Consider the following 24,197-nt stretch of genomic DNA (forward strand, 5'->3'; position numbering starts at 1 on the left):
AAAGCAGATTTCACAATTTTTTAAAGTATTGCTTGCGAAATCTTGACTATTCCAGTCAATTAAGTAGAAAAACGGCTATAAAATGATTCAGAGTCCAGACCGACTATTTTGGACAATTTCCGAAAGTTATTAGATAACGAGTACGAAGAACAAAGAACGAAAATTGCTATAATATTCCAAATCGAACCATTCTACTCGACATTTCGGATGTACCGCTAAGTTACCAAAAACGACGCTAAAGATCATAAAAGCCAAAAGATAGCATATATCGTTTGATCTTTACCTCCGAAAATCCCGACTACGAATGATTCGTGATGTTCACTCGACAAAATAGTGGAAGTCAACGTAGCTTAATTGGCTAAGCCACCATCCATGAACTTTACAGATCGTGTGTTTGATCCCGCCAACCGAAAGAGATTTATGACATTAGTCTACTTGCATGTCGTCAGGGACGTCCGTTTGGTCCGGGTTTATGGTGGCGTCATCGTACTTCGGGGATGAAGATTTGGAGCTCATTATGTGTTCGCATGTCCTGAAGAAAACGAACAAAAAAGTTGATAACGGAAAAAAGCTAACGATTTACGGTATTAATGATACAAGCAATCAACTAAACACAACGTGTTATATATAGAATAACGAAGATAATTAAAGTTACGTTTTTTCTACAAAATAACGGAAACTAAAGGTTAAAAACACGTAACGGGCTTCGATTAGCGTGTCTGAGATTAAGTCGAATTCCAATTCAAACCAATTATCAAGCTCGAGCTAGACTGAAACTTGACTTGAAATCAACCAGACTCCGATTCACATAAATTGATTCGGTTTCGAGATTTCATAACCATCAGGGTAGAGGCAATGTCTGCATACATACTTAGGGATAGATTAGAAATGGGCAATAAGACCGGACCCTTTTGGTCCTGATAGAACTGGCCCTGAACCAGGCCAAGACGTCATCGGGCGCGACTAGACCAGACCAGTATTGGTCCTTATCCTGCTCGCAACTGTACGGGATTTTTTTGGACTGCTTTGACCAAGCCGTTGACCAGACAAGTCTTTTTAGGACCGGCTAGGCCCATATCTAAGATAGATGCAAGGTCTGCATACTTCCTTCACGGAAACAGCATCTCTACCTCTTTGGGGTAGATGCAAGATCTGCGTACATCCTCAACTCCCTAGACCCTATCTCTTTCAGTGGGATATACTGGTTTCGTTTGATTTGGTTTAGATTCTAGATCTCATAACACCAATCTAAAAAATCTTAATCAAAAGAACAAATGGTCGAAACTAACCTCTCAAGAACTCTCGTTACTTCATTAATGTCACTTGACCAGCATATGGGATCGACGTTCTTGGGCAATGACTCTTGCAGTTGAAAGCAATTGTTCAACCACTGCTCAGATTCATTGCATTCTCTGTTAACCTGCCAAAAAGAGCGAAAATTACTTGACAGCGAGGGACCGATATCATAATTAATACCCGAACAGTCCCGTTTTCCAGATCAGTTGCATCCTTTCCTCTTAAATGCGTAATTATCGTATCCCATAATAGAACGTTTTTATCATTACATAAGTAGCTGCCCCTTTCATAGGGAAAATCTACTCAAAAGAAGAAAGATCATGAAGGGTATTAAATTCATCTTCACATATGACTTACAGTTTGGTTATATGGAACGCGGGTGCGTTTGGTACGCAGGCCAAGAAGGGATAGGACTGAACAAAAACCTGTTGTTCCACGTTTGGTGCGACAACAAACTTGGACACAACAGGGACTTGGGGGGGAACAAAAATGCATTTTTTTTGTCCCACCAAAAAACGTGGAACAAAATCTAGAGATGAGATAAAATTGGTAAATTACTAAACTACCCATGTCAATTTAAAGCCCTTGAACCTCCCACAATTCTTTCACCCAGAGCCTGATTGTTAGCAGCTTGATGAGCTTAAAGAGACTCGCAGCTTATTCGGTCAGCTATGCATGACTGTTTGATAGTGGCTTAATGATAAAGAAATGGCTTATTCAGTAAGCTTCCAAGGGGAAGCTTTATGCAGAATGTCAACTTTTTTCCAAACATGCCCCTCCCAATTAAAAAACACGCTATTTCCATTTATGAAAAAAAAACTCGCAAAAAAACTTTCTCAATCTATCCAGACAAATCAATCCACACATACAATTTAATTCATACAGGACTTGATGGAAAACCAACCAAACAGTCCCTCACTCTTGCCCATCCAGTCCGGTATGCATACATAGTCGAGATCAAAGGACTAGATCATACCTCCTCTTTCTGGCTAGGGGGTAGTGAATCTGCAGCTGAACGATATTCTGCAACACAAGCTTGCAGAGCTCTGATCGCTTGTGCTCTAGCCTTTTCATCTTTGTATCTGTTTTCAATCGGATCTAATAACTACATAAATAAACGAGATTAGATGAATAAATGTAGTTATGAAAAAAAAATTAATAGCTTAAAAGTATAGCATATTCTAGACACCATTCTGAGATCTTCAAGTTTTCTGGTATAGACTTCTTCAGATTCATCATCACCATCTTCATATAGCCATTCCTCCGTTTCTTGCAGACTTTTAGAGATTCCATCCTTCTCCATACTTGTGGCAAAGCTCCGATAGGAACTCAAAATCTAAATTACACAAATTCCGTCAATTTGTAAGCAGTGCATGAAATCAAAAGAATTAATCAGTTTAAGAGCTGCACAACGCGGTTATCTTATTCGTTAATGATGATGACAAGCAGAGAAAACAGGTTTAAACAAGCATTGATGGATTTTCACTTGTAGTTTTACCAGCTTTAAAACTGCTTGACGTTATTTCAGTGCATTGGTTGTTTCGTCACATTGCAAAAGAACACGAAGAGCCATCAAATTAAGAACAACAATTTTGCTGTCTTATATATCCGTTTTTTGGGTTTCCAGCCTTAATTTTTGCTCAAGTGCGGTACCAGCCTTCTTTTTCGTACATACTACTGAATTCATCAAAAGAGACTTAAGATAGATAAAGGGATTTGTGTTTTTTTCTTACATATTCTATGATTCTTACTCCTTTTTTTCCTTTTTTGTTGCTTACTATTTACTAGTCTTTGTTCGTCTTACCTTTTTGGTCATACTTTTTTCACAAGCAGGGGGTATTCACGGAAACAACCGCTCTACCCTTTGAGGTTGCGAACAGGTTTTTGTACATGAAACGAAGGTGTGTGCAAGAAGACAATAAGATAGGTAATATAACAGGTAATCAGAAAATATAACAGGTAGAATTACGAATAGATAGTGTGTGCACGATTCAATGGTGTGCAAGCAGACAATGTAATCAGGTAAGACATGTTTACTCTCTATAAGAAGGTTACTAGTGATGCAGATAGATTGGAAGTTTCTTTTTTCTTTAATGACTACTAACACAAATGAAACTTAAATGCAAAGAACATTGATGTCAATATCCCGACAAAACAAGTACCTTGCTACGAGCATCGTAAACATAAGACTCGAGGGTATTTCTTTTCTCCTTCGTTTGTTCCACCTTCATATCTTGATATGCCAACTTCTGCTCTGTCTCTTGTGCATGACGTAGCTCGTCTCTTGTTGTCGTGGCGTAGAATTTCTCAGAAACGGCAACATTTTGCCTCCTGACCCACCCCTTTCTCCTTTCATCAGCCTGCATAGTGAAACAATGTTGTGTCATGGGCTTGTCCATTTATACATAAAGCTCCCCCTCCCCAATATATACATGTTTGTGTGTGTCTCTAATTATGAATTGTTTTATTATTACACTAGAAAAAATAGAAAATCTTCTGAAAAGAAAAGTACGAACATCCGGAACCGGTAGTGATCCTGTGATAGTAATGATTCTCGTAGTAATTTCTATACTTTTTTATATAACTTTTATCATATATTATATATTTATATTTTTATGTTACTTAAATTTCAAACCCCATCACCAAAATTTCTGGATCAGCCATTGCACACAAGCAATACTCCTGCACGATGCTGAAAAGTCGTCAAGGATAATGTTCAAAGGTGAAAGTCTCTCCATTCCAAAATTTTCAGTCTCTATTATGGCAATCGCCAAACGAATATCTAAAAAACACACTTGAATTCCCGCATTGAGCACATAACAAAAAGTAAACTTACATAAGGTTTTACTAAGTGATTGAATTTTCGAACTATTTGTACTTGACTTCTCATTGAAAACAAGCCATCTTCTTGTGGAAATGCAAACAGAACACATTTCGCAAAAACAACCAATTTTGGACAAAGAATGCCAAGTTCGACCATATTTCTACATTTACATTACTCGATTTTCTCCAAAGTTTCTCATTATTTTAATATGATGTTTTTTACTCATTTTCACAAGAAAAAAATGGTTAGTTTGCAGTTAAAAAACAAATATAATGGTTCAAGAAATCAATCACTCTTACCAAAACATGAGGATTTGAAACAAATACAATTTCAACATTACAAGTAGAACTGCGTTAGGGAAAATGTATACGTGTAACTTCTAGAACGAAATCTTGACATGTGTTTGCATAATAAATGAAACCAGAAGATGCATAAACCAAAATGCGTCCTCTTTATCCTTTCATAATGATAATTTAAAAATGGGCATGATTTCACTTACATGATAAGTAGTAGATGGGCTAGAATCAGCAGACTTATGATCAGCAGCATCATTCGACATATGACTGTTGGCCACCATCTTCTCTGAGTGCAAATGACCATTATTACTTGAAGAGTGGGCATCTTCTAAAAGCTGAAGCTGCAAATACAATATAGAACGATATCATAACGCTTTTAGATCAAGTCACTCCTGCAACAGGACTAACTCATTCATGTTCAACATCTGGGAAAGAAGCAATACTTACTGATGCAGATACTATTTGAAAAATTCCATGGATGTTAATGCACACTTTAACTTTGACCTTCGCTAATTCAGTACCAGAGGTTTGCAACGGACCAATCTGAATAAATATTTGACAGTTACTTCAAGGTATGAACGGACAAATTATAGCAAATGTTAGATTCTTACCATGAAATAGCCAATAGGTGATATTCTTGCAGGAAAGTCCGTCTCATAGGAAACTTGCAAATAAAAAGTATTTCTTCTATGATATGTAAGCATCTTAGTACTTGGAAATGGACCTCCTTTTGGAAAAAGACAATCTGGATGTGTGTTGTTTTTACCTTCATCTGAACGGACCCCTATTGAGAAAGGTAATGAATCCTGAACCTGCAAAAAGTAAGAAAATATAGCATAAATCCTTACAAACATAATAGGGGTAAATCCCTGAGAAGCTGTTTAAGGAAGCATGCAAAATGCTAGTCTCATTAAGTTTTGTCCAAAAAAAAAAGCAAGAGAAGGCAATCAAGTTTCAAACAGACTCTCAGCGAGATTAAAATGAACATCTTGCAGTTCACTACCCTTTTCATCCTAGTCGGAGGACATGGAACTCTTTCTCAAAGGCCCAAAGATAGACTACACTCGTTTTTTGTCCCTAACCAATACACCAGATGATTCAGTAATATGGTCTTCATTTATGCCAGATTTCAGCATTTGCCAAAAAGCATTCAGAAGAATACAAAATAATTGCAAGCCAAAAAAGATGACTAAATAACAAGTTCATGTGAAAATGTTACCAGGAAAGGCTCCTCTCATAAAGAGAGCACGAAAGATACAATATGATAATCTTACTCCATTAGTAGAAAAACCTCTATCTTGAACTTTTTGTCCGGTTTAATTCCCAAGAGAGAAAAACTTTGCTACTCCTATATTACAACCATTTTCTGGAATGCCGGTATATTGTATTTCATTGTGCTTGCGCCGACATATATAAGAAGTAAGATCAATCACACAAACTAATAGCTACAGTACGGTTAACTGAATAAGTTCACATCACAGACCGTTCGGTTATGGTACTCTTAACTGGCTTTTGTGTTCTGCTTTTGAAGAACCGTCCACATTACATAGTTGTCTTTATAAAGGGTAAAGATATCGCATAACTCATAGGAAAATATGGGAAGTTCACATAAATAAATTTTATGTTCTTTGAATAGTCCATTCTTTACATATACGTCTATAGAAATGAGGATGCACATACAACAAGATTATGCAAAAGGATATAGATCACTAGAGACGAACCTAAATCAAACCAAACGAGTCCAATGTATCCCACCCAAAGGTGGGATCCAGGGTAAGATGAACGCAAACCTGACCTCTACCCTAAAGAGTAGAGTGGCTTTTCCTATGACGATCCCTGGCTTTAACAAATGAAAAGCTATATAAGAGTCAACAACAACAACAAAACTAGGAAGAGAGAGACAAATATGCTAAATTTGAGAAACTAGATATGAGCAAGCAACAACAATGTAGATAGAACCAAAGGGCCTTTAGCTTAGCGGTATTCAGATTACCGGTAGAGCCCCGCCTTTCAGAAGGTCAAGGGTCCAAACCTCACCAATGGTGAGAAGGGTGTGTGAGTTCATCTGCTGTATATAAATATTATATACTTAAGAAAACAATATAAATAGAAATAAGTACATGAAGAACATTAGGTTTCTGGTGGAAAGACAAACCTCGTAGTCTCTAACTCGGAGAGTTGGGCTAAGCATTGCACATTGAAGAGCACATCCTCTAGCAACACATTCGCTAGCATTCAGAGTCCTCCTTGGTTCTTTCCGGAAGAGCGAAGTTAATTTTCTCATAATAGCTGGTATGCGAGATCCAGAACCAACAAGCTCAATAGAATATATCTTATCATCACTTAGACCAGAGTCATTTACAGCTTGACAGCAAGGAAAAGTAATTCTTTCTAACAACTCCAACGACAGATTCTCAAATTCTTGCCTTGTTATGAAACCTTTCACGTCTTTCTCGTCCATTAGACACTCGATACTAAGTGGTGCTTCTGCATTGGCACTCAAAACTTTCTTTAACTTCTCACACGATGCCCTAAGCCTTATAGAAGCACGAGTATTGGAGTAAACATCGATATTGTATTGTTCTTTAAATTGTGCTGCGAAATGTTTAAACAAAACGTCATCAAAATCTCTACCTCCCAAGTGCTGATCAAAAGAATGGGACAGTATTCTCATTTGCCCTTGTTCAAAAGCCGCAACAGTCACCTGAGTGTCACAGTGCCCAATGTCGACAAACACGACATTAGTGGGTCCTGATTTGGCAAATTCAGTCTTGTACATACCGTAACCTAATGCAATGGCAGTACCATCATGCATCAATCTCAAAGGTCTTAAACCGGCGATAAATGCAGCATCAAGATAGTCACGCCTTTGAAAATCTGTAAAATACGACGGAATTCCAATCACACAGTCCACAACAGGGGATTCAAGATTTTTCTCAGCCATTTGCTTCAAATGTGCAAACAACATCCCCAAAATCTGCACCGGAGTAAAATCCCATCTGTCATTCAAGTACTGTAAATGAATCAAAACGCCACCATTTGATGACTCGCTAGTCTCGAAAGGTAACAACCTAAGATCTTCCTGCTCCCTCACATCCTTATACCTCCTTCCGATCAACCTCTTAACCTGGGAAATGGTTGATTTTGGATTCATGGTAGCAGATGCAGCCCCTGCAGAACCCAAAAACCTTTGCTTCTCACCAAATGACACCACAGCCGGAGTCTCACGCTTTGATTCATCGTTCAACAATACGTCAATCCCGCCCTGCTTTGCAGCCGCAATAACACAATTCTCGTTCCCAATATCAAACCCAACCACACTCATTTCTAAGTTTCACACCGATTACAATCTCTAACTCCACCTAGTTCATTTAAACGAGGAAACAAACAATCAACTCATTATTCATACACAACTTCAAAAAAGTAAACTTCCATCGCTAGAATAGCATCAACCCTACGAAATCGTGCAATTGTGACTACTCAAAACCTGATTCAGCAATCACAGGTCTTAAACATAAGTCCAGATTGTTTCAGATTGTTCAAGTACACAAATTATCGACATACGTACACAGATTTAGACCATTCAGTAGGAAATTGAAAGCGCGAAAACATATACTTATGAAGAAAATACGAACAATATCGAAGATATGATATGATTTGAGATGAATATGAAGAGATGTACCTGGAATCAAGTGTAGCTTACTGTGGAAAAATGGTGGAAAATCGAGAGAAACAATGGGGATTAGAATATATTCTCTCTGAATTGTCCGCAAAATGGAAAGCGAATAGTCGTCGGAAGTCGACGTCTATTTAATTAATGACGTTTGAGTTTGAGCATAACGAATGTATAAACAAACACCAACAAATATATATTTTTAAGGTTGGTACGAACATATAGCAATTGGACATGACAAAACAAATAAAATAATTCATTTATCTGAATTATTTTATTTTTTATATATTTTAATTAATTTATATAATTATTAAATTATAATAAAATAAATGTTTTTATAAAAAATATATATATCATTATAAAGTTTTCGTCAAAACAATTAAAAAGACATGGTTTTGGAAAAATTAGGAACTACTGGAAATTAATATAAATAATCATTTTCAGGATTTGAATCCATCTCTTAGTGGCCGTTTACTAAAAGCTTACTCGGTAAGTACTTACAGGGCAATTTTTTTTACCGGATAAACATGGCAAAGGGCAAGAATCTTACTCGGTAAGAGCGATGATAAGAATGGAGAGTCTTAACCAGTAAGTGAGGGTGACGACTCTTACCCAGGTAAGCGCTTACCAGGTAAATTGTTGCATAAGATGCGTTTTAATGTACTACAATCTTACCCGATAAAATAAATTATAATGTTGACTCTTAATGGTAAGCGTTTACAGGGTAAACATTTAGGTAAACGGCACCTTAGTCATTTCTCTTCCCAATTTTCAAAAATATCAATACCTTCGTAAGTGGCACCTTCTCAATTTACGAAGGGGTAAAAATGTATAAAAAAAAAAGATTATGAACATGGTCTGTAAATTAGATAAAGGTCTGCAAGTGGCGCTTCAACCACTTGTGGAAGTGTTGGGACTAATTTAACAATTTGGTCTTTGTACTTGTTGTCCCCTTAACAAGTTGAGGAGTTAACCACAAGGGTGATGCCTTATTGGTTTGAGCTTGGCTCGAAAGGTCAAAAGTACCTGAAGGTCCCAGGTTCAAATCCAAGGAGGAATAAAAATCATTTTGTGGTCACAGAGGTTCAAATACGATGGCTCCAAACTATCTGCAAAGCAATTGATCGCCATGGGATTAGTCGGCTCGCATAGCGGGTTGAATATCTAGGTTAATTAATTTTTATTTGTTACCTTTTCTATGCTATTTTTACTAATATTTAATATATTATATAAATTAACTAAAATATAAAACTGAATAAAAAAATATTTTGAGTATGTTCTATTATATTCATGTATGTTCCACATAAAAGTTTTTTAAATGTTGAACATATATCTCTGTTATGTTTTGTCTTGTCATGTCATGTGTACCAAATACACTCATAGGGGCTGTTTACCAAACACTTACCTGGTAAGCGTTTACCGGTAAAATTTAACATTATCATTTACTTATCTGGTAAGATTTTAATCCATCAAAACGATATCGTATGCAATAATTTACCCTATAAACGTTAACCATGGTAAAAATCATCGTCTCCATTCAACGGGTAATCGAAAATTTCGTGTGTGTATATATATACATACTCGGTTTTTGGGTGGTTTAAAAACAAAGTTTAAATGTTTCAAAAAGGAAAAGTTAAAAAATGGCACTCCTCGCCGACCTCCGTCTGCTACTCCCGTCAAATCGCTGTTCTCATCCTTCTCGGTGTTAATTAGGTCAGAGATTGTTATCTAAACTAGGGTTTATCTGAAGTTAAGGTTTAATCGATTGAAACCAATTTGCTTCATATCCATCTCGATCGTTTCAAGAAACTAGGGATTCCTTTCAGTGATTATGTAAGTAATTTTCTGTACAGTTTGGGGTTTCAGTTATAATTTGTGTGCTTGATGTCAACAGCATCATAGAAATGCTTATATTTATTATTGATGTTTAACATCACAAAATGCTTAAATTTGTGCTTGATTTTAGCAATTTCCAGAACATGTCCACTACCTGTTTGATGAAATGCTTAAGAGAAATTCGTCTACTACAAAGTATAGTTCACATGTGCATTTTTGGGTCTACCTTTTACTATGTTACTGTATTAATGATCATGCTTTTCTTTAATGTGCTTTGTTTGGAGAAGCAAACACCCTCTACCGTCTGTTCTTATTCGATTCATATTTTTAAGTTAATGGCAACAATTTGTGTTCCATTGATATACAATTTAATCTATATGGCTCCCAGCTGGTTAAGAAATAAAGCATATGGTCACCGTCTTTTTGTGGCTAAGAAAAGATCACATTATTGGTTGCGTAAATCTTCGAAGCTTCCTCCTATTGAACAATAATATATATGGAGAGATTTTAAGTTCAATTGGGAAGTATGTGATCTCATAGCATTTATGATACGTGTAAAAATGTTTTTTTTGGAAGGGTGTCCCAGGCTGTGCCTGGACTAATCCCAACAAATTGTGACTGCAAGAATCAACCCAGAATCTCAGTGACCACAATTGTTGTGTACATGGTACGCCTGGAATCGAACTTTGGGCTGATGGAATATTCCACCACATCCCAAGGACCTCAACCACTACACCACAACCCATGTGTAAAAATGTTGTTAGATATTATGACATAGAACTGTTTTTCTCCCAAATACTTTTCCAGCATGATGTGATCATGGTTTTGTTTTGCTCCTTTTGACTTTTCAGTGTAAGATGATTTTCGTTTCCATGGAGTCCTATGAGTTGATTAGTAAAGTGTATACCACTTGCTTTTATCCCTTAATTCCCATAGTCACTTGATTGACAAATGTAACCATGGGATTTTGTAGCATTGGTACATTGGATGTATGTAGACTAGATTTTGGGTGGTTACTGGAGTTTTGTTTGTCTGAGGTTGAGCAGCATCATGGCTCTTTTGTGGGTAAAGGGGCAATAATAGCTTCACAATTTATTTTGATGAATGTATATGCTCTGTGAACAAAAACTATAAGTTATCGGGAAGAGGGAATTACAATCTTCATTGTGGTTTATTTCGTGCATTTCTCTTTAACATTGCAAAAAATTATGTTAATTTATATATTTTTTTATTTTTTAATTTATACTTATAATGTGATTTATTACTTCGTAACACTTATCATACATTTATATTTCATTCAACATTATGTTACACTGAAGGGTAAAACTGTAATTTCCTGTCATTCAGACTGTCTATCCAAAACGTTTACCAAACAATCATTTTTCATCACGCACTAAAGTATATAGCATCTATCAAACAACCCCCCGCTAGCCTCAGCTGCTTAGTTAGCTCTGAATGCCTCCTCACATGTGGTTCTTAGGGGATGGGTTCCATGCAGGGCTGGTCAGGGTTGCTGGTAATCAGTCTTTTTCCCAAATACTCTTAGAGGTTGCTTTGGATAGAAATAGAATGCAGTTGACCAATCGAACGAGAATTACTGAGTTGACTTCTGTAGGAGAGAGAGGAGACATAGGAGTTCATTTTACTTTCTCTTTGTCTTCATAATATATTCACTTTATCATACTCATAATGTTTGTGTATAGAATAACCGTGCACATGTCATCCAAAACACTCTTAATAATCTATTGAGTGAGTTTTAACTGCTTAACCTGGTCTCATTTTACCATTCATGGAAACGGGACCAACAAATGAAAACGGAGAATTAAAGTGTCTATATCCATCCATTCTTTTGTTTAGCGAACTTAAGAATCAACTTCTTTGTAAGAATGACCTTGAACCATCAAACCTGTATTCACGTTCGGTTGATTAACCGTTTTTGCAGAAAATACTACGGTATTGCAATTGTGGGGTTTGTGACGTTGCTGCCGTTCTCTGCAGCTGCTGTGAATCAGGTATCTTTCTTCCCTTATCACAGATATTGACTTTCTGTTGGTAAAAAGTGTATTAAAAATTTGCAGTTCCCAACATTTTATAAACTAGGAACCGTTGTTATCTGTTGGTAACCATCTGAAATAATCAGATTCAAGCCTATAAACCGGACTGAAAAACTTCATCAATTTATCTGTCATTCTTGATCATGCTTGTCTTCATGGTACGTAGGCTGCTCGATAACACAATCATGTCTCAAGCAAGATTGAAGACATCCCAAACCATGAAATTTGTCGATTATGTCTATAAGGTATGCAGTGGTTCGCGAAGTTGTTCATTCAATTCCGTCAAAATTCTTTCTTTTAGCACGCTCAATTCTGCGGCCACCGATGAGAGCTTCGATTTCCAAAACCCAAATGGGTATTCGCCAAAAAGCTCAAGTGAATATGGTGACAATTGGTCTTTTAGAGAAAGTAATCGCAAATTTAAAGAAAACCTTACTGGGATTTATAGAGAAAACTCCACGGGTGTCCAAAGGAATCCCAGTTTGGTTTACGGGCAGAGCTATAATCCGGGTAGTCTTAGAAATGAATTTCAGTCAAATCCAGATGGAAACAGTGTTAATTACAATAAAAATTACGAGGATAATATCTTGCAACACGGTTCGAATCGGTTATATGAAGAAAGTAGAAATATGCAGAGTTCAAGGATGAATAACGGAATGTATCAAGAAAGTCAAGGTAACTATAACAATGGTGAAAATGGCGTATTTGGTCAAAGCCCGTATAATACCAACAGTCAAAACACCAGAAACTTTGTGCCGATTGCGAGTGAGGGTTCTGGTCAACGTTTTGATGAGAAAAGTGTTCGGATCAACGGATTTTATATTGGGAATGCTTCAAGTAATCAACAGAACTCTAGTAACTTATGGAACAATAGTAGCAGAATGGATCATCAAATCCAAAACGAGAAATCGGATGAATCTAGTGAGGATGGTCGATTAAATGGCACGATTGACGAGTTCGATTTTTTCTGTAAGGAGAAGAAACTAAAGGAAGCCGTGGAGGTTTTGGGTTTACTCGAGCAGCGTAACATTTCAGTCGATATATCTCGATATCTGTTCTTGATGAATGAATGTGGAGAGGCTCAGGCGCTTGAAGAAGCGAAATACGTCTACGAGCACCTTTCAAGATCCATATCACATCTTGACGTTCGCATTTGCAACAAAATCATGGAAATGTACGCGAAATGTGGTTCCATGGAAGACGCCTATACTGTCTTTAACAAAATGGGCCAACGGAATCTCACTTCTTGGGACACCATGATCACGTGGCTCGCTAAAAACGGCCATGGTGAAGACGCAATTGAAATGTTCACAGAATTCAAGAAAATCGGACTCAAACCCGATAACCAGATGTTCTTCGGCGTCTTCACTGCTTGTAGTGTCGTGGGCGACATGAAAGAGGGTATGTTACACTTCGAGTCAATGATCAAGAATTACAACATCGAGCCATCCACGGACCATTATTCGAGCGTAGTCGATATGCTCGGAAGTGCAGGGTATTTAACCGAAGCCTTAGAATTCATCGATAAAATGCCAATCGAGCCAGGTGTCGGAATCTGGGAGATTATGATGAACCATTCTCGGGTTCATGGCGATACCGAACTCGGAGACCGTTGCGCTGAGCTTGTTGAACTTCTCGACCCCACTCGTTTAGACGAACAATCAAAAGCAGGTTTAATACCAATAAAGTCTTCAGATATTGCAAAAGAAAAAGAAAAAAAGCGGTTTAATCCCCTCGAGATCAAAACCAAGGTTTACGAGTATCGTGCCGGCGATACTTCACACCCGGAGCACGAAAAGTTATACAGTCAGCTTCGGTGTTTAAAACAACCGATGAAAGAGGTCGGGTACGTTCCCGAGACTAAATTCGTCCTCCATGATATCGATCAAGAAAGCAAGGAGGAAGCTCTTTTATCACATAGCGAAAGACTTGCATTATCTCAAGCACTTATGACCAGTCCGGCCCGTTCACCGATTCGGATCATAAAGAACCTTCGGGTTTGCGGCGATTGCCATAACGCTCTCAAGATTATTTCGAAATTGGTCGGAAGATTGATTGTTGCTCGCGACGCTAAGCGGTTTCATCATTTCGAAAATGGGGTATGCTCTTGTGGGGATTATTGGTGAGTTTTTGTTGTTTTAAACATCAATATGGTTTTTTGGGTAATGGGAAGTTATTTATGTGTATCTTGTTGAATCAAGAATCTTGTGACATTTTCTTGATATATACAACTTAGGCTTTATTTTTCATATACAGTATTTTGTGTACATCTTATTTTCAGACCATGTTATTTGTTTTTATAGCGTTCCTTCTTGATTATTGTCTTTGACTCTGCTTTTGAGTGAGATATACTGTGTTGGTTTTTTTTCTTCTTATATTATGTGAACGTTACGTTATATGTGTGAACGTTGTAGCTAGAAATGAGTTGGAAACTTTAAGTTGCTTACTACGGTAGAAGTTTGCGTACGTTCCACCTCCAGATTTTTTTAGCTTTTTTTAGAGTCTGTTTGGTGTGCAGAATGTATTTTGAGGATTTGTAATTGGAATGATTTGGAATTAGAAAGATTTGGTTTCTTTGGTGTGTTTGGTTTTATGATTTGGAATGAAATTGAATTCCATTTTTATATAAATCTTGTTTGCTTCATACAATTTATAATGAAATTTATTTTTTTGTAAATATTTATTTATTTTGTAAATAATTTGTTTCTTTCGGTAAAATGTGGAAACGACGGAAAGATTAGAGCAGTCTGATGAAAGAGAAGGGGTAGAGAGATGTGATTGAAATAACTGGAATTCATGGGATTTGTACTTAAAATGACAACCATCTCCAAAAAATTCTAAAACCGTTAAGAGTGTGGGATTTAAAGTCCATCCGAACTTAGACCAAAGGGTCTTTGGTCTAGCAGTATGGTAGTCTTTGGCATCCTAAAAGGTCAAAAGTTCAAACATCATCAAAGGTGAAGATGGTGTGCATTTATTTGTTGAATTTGTCGTATATAAATATTATTTACTTCAAAAAAGAAAGATTCGAATTTAGGATTTTTGAAAAGAATTACATTTTACTCAAACAGTTATTTTATTTTAGAAATTAAAATTATTAATTATATATTTAATAAAATAATATTTTTTCATAAACATTTAATTTCAAATTTTTTTTATTGATGTAATATAATATAAAAAAAACTATTTCTTTTATAGCAATCATTTTTAGAAACTTCCCGAAGTTTTGGAGGGTTTCACACTACTTCTCGTGCAAGTTTTGAAGAATCTGTTCGAACGAAAATTTATGGGCCGTTTATCAAACGGTTATTCGGGTAAATGCTTACCAAATCACATTATCTTACCATAAGGACCAGGAATCTTGCCCGATAAAAGTGAGACAAAGACCAAGAGTCTTACCTGATAAGTGAGAGCGACGACTCTTACCACGGTAAGCCCTTACCGGGTAAATTGTTACATGTAATGTCGTTTTGATGAACTAAAATCTTACCCAATAAGTAAATAATAGTATTAAATTTTATTAGTAAACACTTACCAGGTAAGTATTTGGTAAATAGTTCCTTGGTAATCGCCCTTAAACTAGTGAAGTAAAAGGGTGTTCTTGTCTTAACCAACCCCGATTTTTACTGGTTCCCAACAGTAACAAGTTTTGGTTCTTATAAGCAAAAAGTGTACGACTCTTATAAGAACTACCACCGTAAAGTGGTATGCACTTTTGCAAAATGGTCTTTTTGTCATAAACTGCCACCTCAAACACCTATTTACACTCGAGAGAAGAGCGAAACTATCCAAAGAAAATATATTCAGACGTTGTAACCAATTCGTTGCAACGGTAGCTTAATCAGTCCAGCTTTAAAAAATTGTAACCAGTGCTTGCCCACTTCTAGATGACACCATAATAATTGTAATAAAGAAACAGTCAACTGTAAAAAGATGCAGTTAAAAAAAATCTGTTAGAATCCTGAAAAGGCCATAAGTGCAAAAGAAGAGACCTTAATCAATCTCCTCTTTGTCTGTAGCCAAAACTCTTGAAAAACAGCCTCAGGATGGACAGACATAAGTATTGAAAATTCAAATAAATATTATATATAAAAAGTAGATGATGATGGTAATTTACTATAACTATAATATAGTAGAAATCGCAACTCGGAATTCTTCATTTGCACGACACGATGCGCCTCAGCTTCGACTTCTAAACATGCATATCACTGCACACCGAAACATCACTTTTAGTTATGCGTAAAAGAAACCATGAAATTTGCAGTTCTGAAGCTCAAAGGTTTCTTTAGGGTACGTTTGGCATGAATGACAGGTGGAAAGAAGAGAATTGCGCAAAGTTTTAGGGGCCGTTTACTAAATGCTTACCCGGTAAGTGCTTACAGGGTCATTTACCTTACTGGATGAACATAGCAATGACCGGGAATCTTACTTGGTAAGAACAATGATAAGGTTGGATAGTCTTACCCAGGAAGTAAGGGTGACCACTCTTACCCAGAAAGCGCTTACCAGGTAAATTGTTGCATATGATACCATTTTGATGGACTACAATCTTACCTAATAAAGTAAATTATAGTGTTGACTCTTACCGGTTACCCAGTACGCGTTTAGGTAGACGGCCCCTTAGTCAAGTTAGAGGAATCTTATGCACCCTACCCTTCCCAGATCCTACTTCTGTGTGGGATTTACCGAGTTTGGTGTTTACAAGAATCTTACACATCAAAATTAGTGTTATTCGTATGTTGTAATGATTACCAATATGCAGAAAAACAATCACTGAACGAGTAAAAGAAAATGTTGCATTTATTTTCAAACAGTTAGAAAAAGACGTTCTTTTGCATTTATTTTGGGACACAATTTGGCATTTCTCTCACCTATTGTTGTGGCTGCTGTGGTTGTGGCTGCTGCTGGACCTGTGGGTAGCCACCATATCCCGCATAGCCCCCATAGTACATAGTAGGCTCTTGAGCAACGGGGGCATATCCGTAAGTTTCATATCCCTGTCCATATCCATAGTATCCACCATTGTATTGGCTTTGATCTACCTGCGGCTGAACAAATTCCAACACATAGGTTGAGTGTTCCGGCTAGTTTAATTATGGACAGGCAGATATTTAAGCCTATAAGTGACAAATCCAAATTATACCCTGTATCTATTAAGTTGTCTGTAACCATTAATTTGTCTAGATGAATTAAAATAAATTGTTGTTTGATTTTTGTCCTGAATAGAATAGTTCAAACTAACAAAAATTACCCTTTTAACCTTCTAACAAGACAAGTGCTGAATGAAAAATAATTGTTTGATAAATCTTCTGAATGACAAAATAAAAAATTTATGAATAATTTAAAATAACATAAATTAAACGAGTTCATCACACTATACTTGATAACTTAAAATATACTTTACAAAATTCAGCACCATTGCTTGATTACAAATTTTGATTTATGCATAAACTATTTAACTTTTAATAAGACTGGGATTAAAAATTATTGGACGAGGGTAATTTAGGGAAAAAATCCTAGCTTAGTGCATAAAGATAGGGTAGGGTGGTTGAACAAGTTAAAACCAACTCTTCGTATTTTAAAATCAAATATTTTTAATATAGCTTACTCAATTAAGCTAAAAACCCGTTAAGTTTATTAAGTTGAATCAAATACCCCTGGAGCCTTCCAACAAGCATTTAGCATGAATAATTGACATAGAGCGGACCCAGGTCCTTCATCTTGTACTCATTTCACTCCATAACACAAGAACACTTGCAATTGAAAAGGGGCCACGGAACGACCATAGAACCCTGTTCAATAAGTGGAACACCATTTTCATTGTTACTCTTCCGGCTATTAAAATAAAGTGCGCTTGTCCAGGACTCAATCTTGGTACTAGTCCATAACTATCAAAGTCGAATCGTGAGCCTATTAGTGAAACAAATTCAATGAAGCAATAACCGGTACCATAGAGAAGCGGCCATAGAGTTAAGTGATCTTATATACAAAAATGGCGGTGGTTATTGGTAATACATTATATAGTAGAATAATTTCATTTTAATAGTTTTGACAGGTAGCATGCATTGCTAAAGGTTTAACCTACGATTCCAGTAATTAAAAGCAGAATTGGCTTAAAAAAAGCTGTTGAAAATGATAAACAAAGAAACCTGTTTGTTTGAAGGACTACGGCCCCATGAAAGTCTCACAGTTTGTCCACCAAACTGAGTTCCTTGTAGCATTCGTAATGCTTCCTCAGCACAGCTTCTGCATATACATGCATGAAAATAGAACTTAATCCAAGAAAATAAATTCTTCTTCATGGATCAAAAGATGCTTAGAGCATCTCCCAAAATTCTCTATAACTTCTCCAAAATAGAGAATCAAAAGTTATATATCTCCAACAAAAATCACATTCAAAGCCAAGAGTTTCTCTATATTGGAGATTTGAACAATAATTATATCATTAAAATATTCAATAGACTTAATATCCCAAAAACCTCTGAAATAACACTTTATATGAAATGATAATACACTCAACTTCATTGGGGGGAATAATAAAAAAAACATCTCACTTCAGCAATTAAATTTAAAAAGCTGTCCAAATTTGGAGATTTAAATTATCTCTTTCCTACCTTCTCCATTCTGAAAGATCTATTAGAGCAAAAAATTGGTAAAAAACTCCAAAATCTATAACCTCTTACATGACTCGCATACCTCTCAGCAAACTGAACAAACCCACACCGCTTGCCAAGGGGGATCTTCACATGGACTAATTGTCCATATTGGCTAAACACCTGCCTAAGATGTTCATCGGTGACATTAGGATCCAAGCCACCAACAAAAATCTGCAATGAAGTTTTTGAACATTCAACATTTTTGTTTTAGAAGGTAACATGTGCTCTGATAATGAAACAAATTACTGACAGTTGTATTATTTGGATCGTCGTCATTCTGTGTTCCTTGAGTATTCTGGTATGAAGCTGCAAATAAAGAAAATATAAATATATATATATATATTTGAAGGACAAGCAAGTGTTGTTGCCTCCAGTTTCATATTCCATAACCCCAGAGGCCAGCAGTTGCGGACAGGAATCCAGGAGGGGATTGATGTACCAAGAGGTTTTGTATGAGATCAGGGAAGTGTGTTATACGAGTATACAGATACATAGCCACAAACACTGACATCAAAATAGTGAAATGGAAGCTCATCATCCCACACAAATAATTACACATTCTGGGAATGAACTTTATAGAATATAAACATGAATAGAAGAAGTTGTTGCTATTGCATTAGACATGTATCAACAAAACAAAACCCACAATATCATACGTTTTAATCAATTAAAACAACGAGATGTGCACATGTATTATTTGTTCATTTCTTGCTTTTTCAAGATGGCATATTGCAGTACACATATATCCACTAAACGGCGGGCAGAACGAATAATCCCATTGCATCGTGCACCATTACCAAGAATTCAACTGAAGGTCAATGTCAACTTGCACACCTTTAGAAACAAAGATTACTTGTGCCAACTCACTTCTTATAAGATATATTACCAAGAAACAAGTACCCATATGCATAAGCTATTTCCTTTTACCAAAGAAAAGGTATTTGCATAGTAACTCCAACTTCCTGGTGTTTGGAGTGTACTGAAAAATTTCAAAACCTTGTCATGACCTAGACAATGGAAGATGTTCTTCAGACATGAAAAAGTTAGAATTTAATACTACTGCCATCAAAAGATCTCATGGTGTCTTGATCCTTGCACACTTCTTTCAGGCAGTCAAATGTCAAACATCTATGTGTTCTTGTTACAAAGAGGTTTCCATTGTTCAATGATACACATTTTTATTGTGTATAAAGCTAAAACTAAGCTCGACCTAAACCAAAGGTGATGTAGCTTTAATGTTGAAATCATGTAAGGTACATGTCGCACTGCCTATCTCGCATGGATGCAAGATACCCAACTAATAAACTTAAGTATACATCATGGAAAAAGTAAAAAACTGACAAGCTCAAGATCATGATAAGCTTGTAGATAACTGAAAGAGATATGTAAACAAAAATGGTAACATTAAACTTTAGTTAAAGAAATGAAAGCAAACATAAAAGCTTAAGAATGTGGTACAGATCATGGTAAGAAAGTAAAAGAAAAGGGTTTTAATGGAACAAGATTGGAGGCTGTAAAACCAGAAATAACGACAAAAGAGAACTAGAATGACAAAGAATAATGTAACTTGACTGAAAGGAAAGCTCAATATTAAAAGGACTTGGGAAAAAGAAACCAAAGCAACATAATTTTGCCTTGAGGAACTTAAATAAATGGCAAGGGCAATAATGGCATAAAATGGAAAACTGACCTAAGCAAGGCCACCCACTAAAGGGTAACAATTTCTGCCGAAATCATTGCCAGACCCTTATATGATAGAGCCTCTTGATGCCCTGCTTTGAGACAATAGGAGTTTTATGAGTTTTTGCATGTTCAATATTTTAAGAGCATTAATGCCCATAATTCTCAAAGCACGGGAAGGAAATGACTTCGTTAAGTTCGCGTTTATCTACACAATCGACCACAATCTTGAATGGATAAAACTTAAGAAGCTTGGTAAGAGAACCACAGAAAACAATCTAATAACAATGAGTCCAAGAGACCAATCAAATAAACAAATACAAGAATCAGTCGACAAGATGCTAAACAAATGAAGTATGATTTATAATCCAAGCAAATAAAATAAGATGAACCACATCGTGAGAGGCTGGTAAGACAAACAGCATGTACCTTTTGGATATTGTTGACCGCCCACATTCTTTTTGTTAGCAGCTGGTCCAATTCGCATTGGTCTGGTTGAGCATAATCTTCCATTCATTTCAGTCATGGCACGTACTTGTTCACTCTCATCACCAAATTTAACAAAACCATAACCTTTTGTGCGTCCTGTGAGCCTATCAGTTACTACCTTTGCACCCTTGACAGAAGGATAATGAGCCCTAAAGGTTTCCTGCAAGGTATAATCTGTTACATCTGCTGCCAAATCCCCTACAAATACAGTGTAATCAGGCGTATCGTCTTGTCTTTTTTCACCAGCGCCAAAAGTAGCCCAATTCAGCCTGAAGAGCTGCTCAACATTGGGCATCAAAGTACCATTATATGCCTGTAGATGCCTTTCTGCAGCAGCACGGTTAGCAAACTCAATGAAACCATAACCCTCAGATTGACCAGATTGCTTGTTACGTATGACTTTTGCAGAAACCACCTGCAAGCACAAGGGATAATTAAATAGCCATATAGGAACAAGTAACAATGCACTCCCATTTCACGTATATAAAACAAAACTCGTCAGCAATCAGCATGCTAATCGCTCGAAAGGGAATAACACATTTCAGCTACATTTTCAGCTGCAACATTAAGCAAGCTTTCTACTTTTCTATACACCAACAGCACTTTCATCATGCATACATAGCCCACAATTGGTCAAGAATACAATTGTGAATCTTCTCAAGTAAAGTTTCACAACCATATTAAACCTTAACAAGTATACAAGGTATCAAATTTGCAATACAATTGACCCTAACAATGTTGTATCCAAAAAGTACTAGGTCTAATTTAACAATTAAAAAACAATTTTTTCAGAATTGGTGATTATAAAGAAGCCCATCAGCCATATCCGCAACTTAGGTCGATAAAAATGACATGATATAAATAGTATATCATACATACTCCAACAATTAAAAACCCAATTCTATCACAAACAACTGCACTTCTTATAATTCCATAGTCAGGGTATCCTTCAAAATGTAAAGTTATCGATGAATTCATAATTGCCTATAGAATGCGTTTAAGGAATCTCTCAATATCTTCACCTAATAAAAAGATGGAACCTTTGCGATCTAAAATCTAAATAAAATAAAGTGTTACTAAATAACATGATAATACATAAGTAATTATACAAAAACAGGAACAAAGAAATAGGATAAACCTCGCCAGTCTGAGCAAAACAGCTAAGAAGATACTGTTCATCCATCCAATACTGCAGATCGCCGATCCATAGCGTACGGATCTCATCGGCGCTAGCTGGTTGAGGAGTCGCACCACCAATCGGTGCTGCAGCCGGTGCCGTGTACTGAGGTGGAATCGTCGCAGCCGCTGGTGATTGCTGGTTGTAATTATACATTTGCTGTAACGGTGGTTGTTGCTGAAACTGTTGCGGTGGTTGTGATTGCTGTTGTTGTTGATTCATCATCATCCACTGTTGTTGCTGATACTGAGGGTCCATGCCTGGCGTTGTTGCTGGTTATATAACGTAACCCTAGAGAGAGAAAGATCGAGTTTTGGAAAGAGATTGAAATTTGGGAACGAAACGTAACCCTAATCTAAGAACCAGAACGAGATGGAAAGGATCAAAATAAACGAAGGATAACGTATTTACATATCACCCCCTTATAAGTTACAATATTTTTATTCTTGACACTTAACTGTTGGAATTTTGCTTTATATGCCCCCAATACTTTTTCCCCTTTATAAATAAGAACGTGGGCGGAGCCAGAAATATCATTCGGGGTGATCATCTTTTTTTTATTAAACTGGATATCCAACTCATTATGTGAGTCGATTAATCTCAGGACGACCACCTACTTTGCAGATAGCCCGGAGTTACCGCATTTGAACCTCCGTGGCCACAAGAGGATTTTTATTCTTCATTGGATTTGAACCTGGGATCTCCTGGTACTTTTGACATTTGGAGTCAAGCTCAAACCAATCAGGCACCTTTGCTTCTCTTCGATGAAAATTTGATTTTCCCATAATGTATCATAATTTTTGGCCCTTGTGGTTCGGGGTGATCATCTTCAATTTAACAAACAAAATAAATATATCAAAGACAGTAAACATGTCCTCGATGATTTTTCATTTTCTGAAACATGTCGATAATAATTTCATTGTCAACGTCGGCAAACACATCGTTTTCATTACAGGCAACCAAGTTATCGTTCATCCACTGATCTCTGCTTTATTGCACAACCTATTCTTCACAATTCATATCTGAAAACGCCCTCTCGACTATTGTGTGAATGATGAATCAGTGTCCTGAAGTATCTGACGTATCCTAATTTTTTTATGAAATGGGCCAGCCATGAATGGGTACTACGTGGTTAGTGGGTTAGTGGACTCGGTTTTTTTGCCTGTAAGGGTCGTATATGACTACTTAGATACATATGTAAGGTTTCATTAAGAGGTCGTTTAGCAAATGCTGTCATTTATTTTACTGGATGAACATGGTAATGATTATTTAGATACATATATAGGGTTTCATTAAGAGGTCATTTAGCAAACGGTGTCACTGATTTTACTGAATGAACATGGTAATGATCGAGAATTTTACATGATAAGAAACATTAAGATCAAGAATCTTATCTAGTAAGTGACGGAGAAGACTCTCGTTCAGTTACAAGATACACTTACCGACAATCTTATTTGATGGTCGAGAATGTTACTCGAGGTGAGGGTGATAACCGATGACTTTTGTAGGTAAGCGTTTTGGTAAACGACACTTAAGATTGTTTTAGTGTATTTTTTACTAGCTAGGCTATTTTAAGTATTTTATAATTATGTCTCTAAGGGGCCGTTCACTTAAACGCTTACCCAGTAAGTGCTTACTGGATAATTTTTCTTACCGGATGAACATGACAAGGGTCAAAAATCTTACCCAGTAACAACAATGATAAAGATTACTCGGTAGATGAGGGTGACGACTCTTACCCGACAAGCGCTTACCGGGTAAATTGTTGCATACAATACAATTTTGATGTACTACAATCTTACCCGGTAAAATAAATTATAGTGTTGACTCCTAACGTTTAGCGCTTACCGGGTAAGCATTTAGGTAAATGGGTTCTTAATGTGGTTTCGGGTTATAGTAAATCTCTTATTATTGTTCTTATACAAACTGACGTTTTCTTGGAAACAACCTTTCTGCTTTTTGAAACGGAAGATGCTCTTCATTAACATTCATCCACCAATATACATCTTAATCTACATTCAGTTACCTCAGCATACTTGCTTTGAATCACCATGACTGAGGGGCTGTTTGTTTGCCTCTTAATGGTGACATTAAGAGGCAGCCTCTTAATCGGTAAGAGGTGGAGGCTGTTTGGCAAAAAAAATAGAACCTCTTAATGGTGACAATTGGCTCTTAACCATTTTGCATCCTATACCTCACTAAACCATTCAGATGTT

General features: G+C 36.5%; 3 protein-coding genes across 4 annotated transcripts; 1 reads left to right on the forward strand and 2 right to left on the reverse strand.

Annotated features, from left to right (window-relative positions):
- Positions 1-146: 146 nt before the first annotated feature.
- On the reverse strand, positions 147-8,203 carry LOC112526321 (heat shock 70 kDa protein 16-like). The gene is made up of 10 exons (XM_025136579.1): positions 8,099-8,203; positions 6,572-7,778; positions 5,028-5,228; positions 4,864-4,959; positions 4,620-4,757; positions 3,459-3,656; positions 2,486-2,632; positions 2,273-2,401; positions 1,290-1,420; positions 147-532 (listed from the first exon to the last, which is right to left on the reverse strand). Exons 2-10 carry the CDS (start codon positions 7,739-7,741, stop codon positions 427-429), a joined length of 2,316 nt encoding a protein of 771 aa, XP_024992347.1. The 5' UTR covers positions 7,742-7,778; positions 8,099-8,203; the 3' UTR covers positions 147-426.
- Positions 8,204-9,705: 1,502 nt separating this feature from the next.
- On the forward strand, positions 9,706-14,259 carry LOC112526974 (pentatricopeptide repeat-containing protein At4g32450, mitochondrial-like). Its single transcript, XM_025137432.1, has 3 exons — positions 9,706-9,922; positions 11,868-11,937; positions 12,146-14,259. Exon 3 carries the CDS (start codon positions 12,165-12,167, stop codon positions 14,103-14,105), a length of 1,941 nt encoding a protein of 646 aa, XP_024993200.1. The 5' UTR covers positions 9,706-9,922; positions 11,868-11,937; positions 12,146-12,164; the 3' UTR covers positions 14,106-14,259.
- A 1,622-nt stretch (positions 14,260-15,881) lies between these two features.
- Positions 15,882-22,316, reverse strand: LOC112526614 (polyadenylate-binding protein RBP45-like). 2 transcript variants are annotated; one of them, XM_025136971.1, is made up of 8 exons: positions 21,943-22,316; positions 21,108-21,219; positions 20,745-21,002; positions 18,886-18,941; positions 18,676-18,806; positions 18,129-18,225; positions 16,851-17,027; positions 15,882-16,187 (listed from the first exon to the last, which is right to left on the reverse strand). In XM_025136971.1, the coding sequence occupies exons 1-7, from the start codon at positions 22,237-22,239 to the stop codon at positions 16,851-16,853; spliced, it is 1,128 nt and encodes a 375-aa protein (XP_024992739.1). In that variant the 5' UTR covers positions 22,240-22,316; the 3' UTR covers positions 15,882-16,187. The 2 variants fall into 2 exon arrangements, with proteins under 2 accessions (XP_024992739.1, XP_024992738.1); XM_025136970.1 differs by having other exon boundaries at positions 20,745-21,219.
- Between the last annotated feature and the right edge of the window lie 1,881 nt (positions 22,317-24,197).

This window comes from Cynara cardunculus, assembly GCF_001531365.2.
Source record: "Cynara cardunculus var. scolymus isolate 2C chromosome LG 14, CcrdV1, whole genome shotgun sequence".
Taxonomy (NCBI): Eukaryota; Viridiplantae; Streptophyta; class Magnoliopsida; order Asterales; family Asteraceae; genus Cynara; species Cynara cardunculus.

Bases quoted from the DNA above. Each gene is read 5' to 3' on its own strand.
- LOC112526321 (XM_025136579.1), bottom strand. From the start codon at position 7,741: ATGAGTGTGGTTGGGTTTGATATTGGGAACGAGAATTGTGTTATTGCG. The intron at 2,402-2,485 runs GTGTCTAGAATA...TTATTTATGTAG, and splicing joins AACTTGAAGATCTCAGAATG to TTATTAGATCCGATTGAAAA. The intron at 533-1,289 runs GTTAGTTTCGAC...CGTTTTCTTCAG, and splicing joins GTAACGAGAGTTCTTGAGAG to GACATGCGAACACATAATGA.
- LOC112526974 (XM_025137432.1), top strand. From the start codon at position 12,165: ATGTCTCAAGCAAGATTGAAGACATCCCAAACCATGAAATTTGTCGAT.
- LOC112526614 (XM_025136970.1), bottom strand. From the start codon at position 22,239: ATGGACCCTCAGTATCAGCAACAACAGTGGATGATGATGAATCAACAA. The intron at 18,942-20,744 runs GTACATGCTGTT...CTTTATTTGCAG, and splicing joins CGGTCAACAATATCCAAAAG to CTTCATACCAGAATACTCAA. The intron at 18,226-18,675 runs GTATGCGAGTCA...ATGTATATGCAG, and splicing joins TTTGTTCAGTTTGCTGAGAG to AAGCTGTGCTGAGGAAGCAT.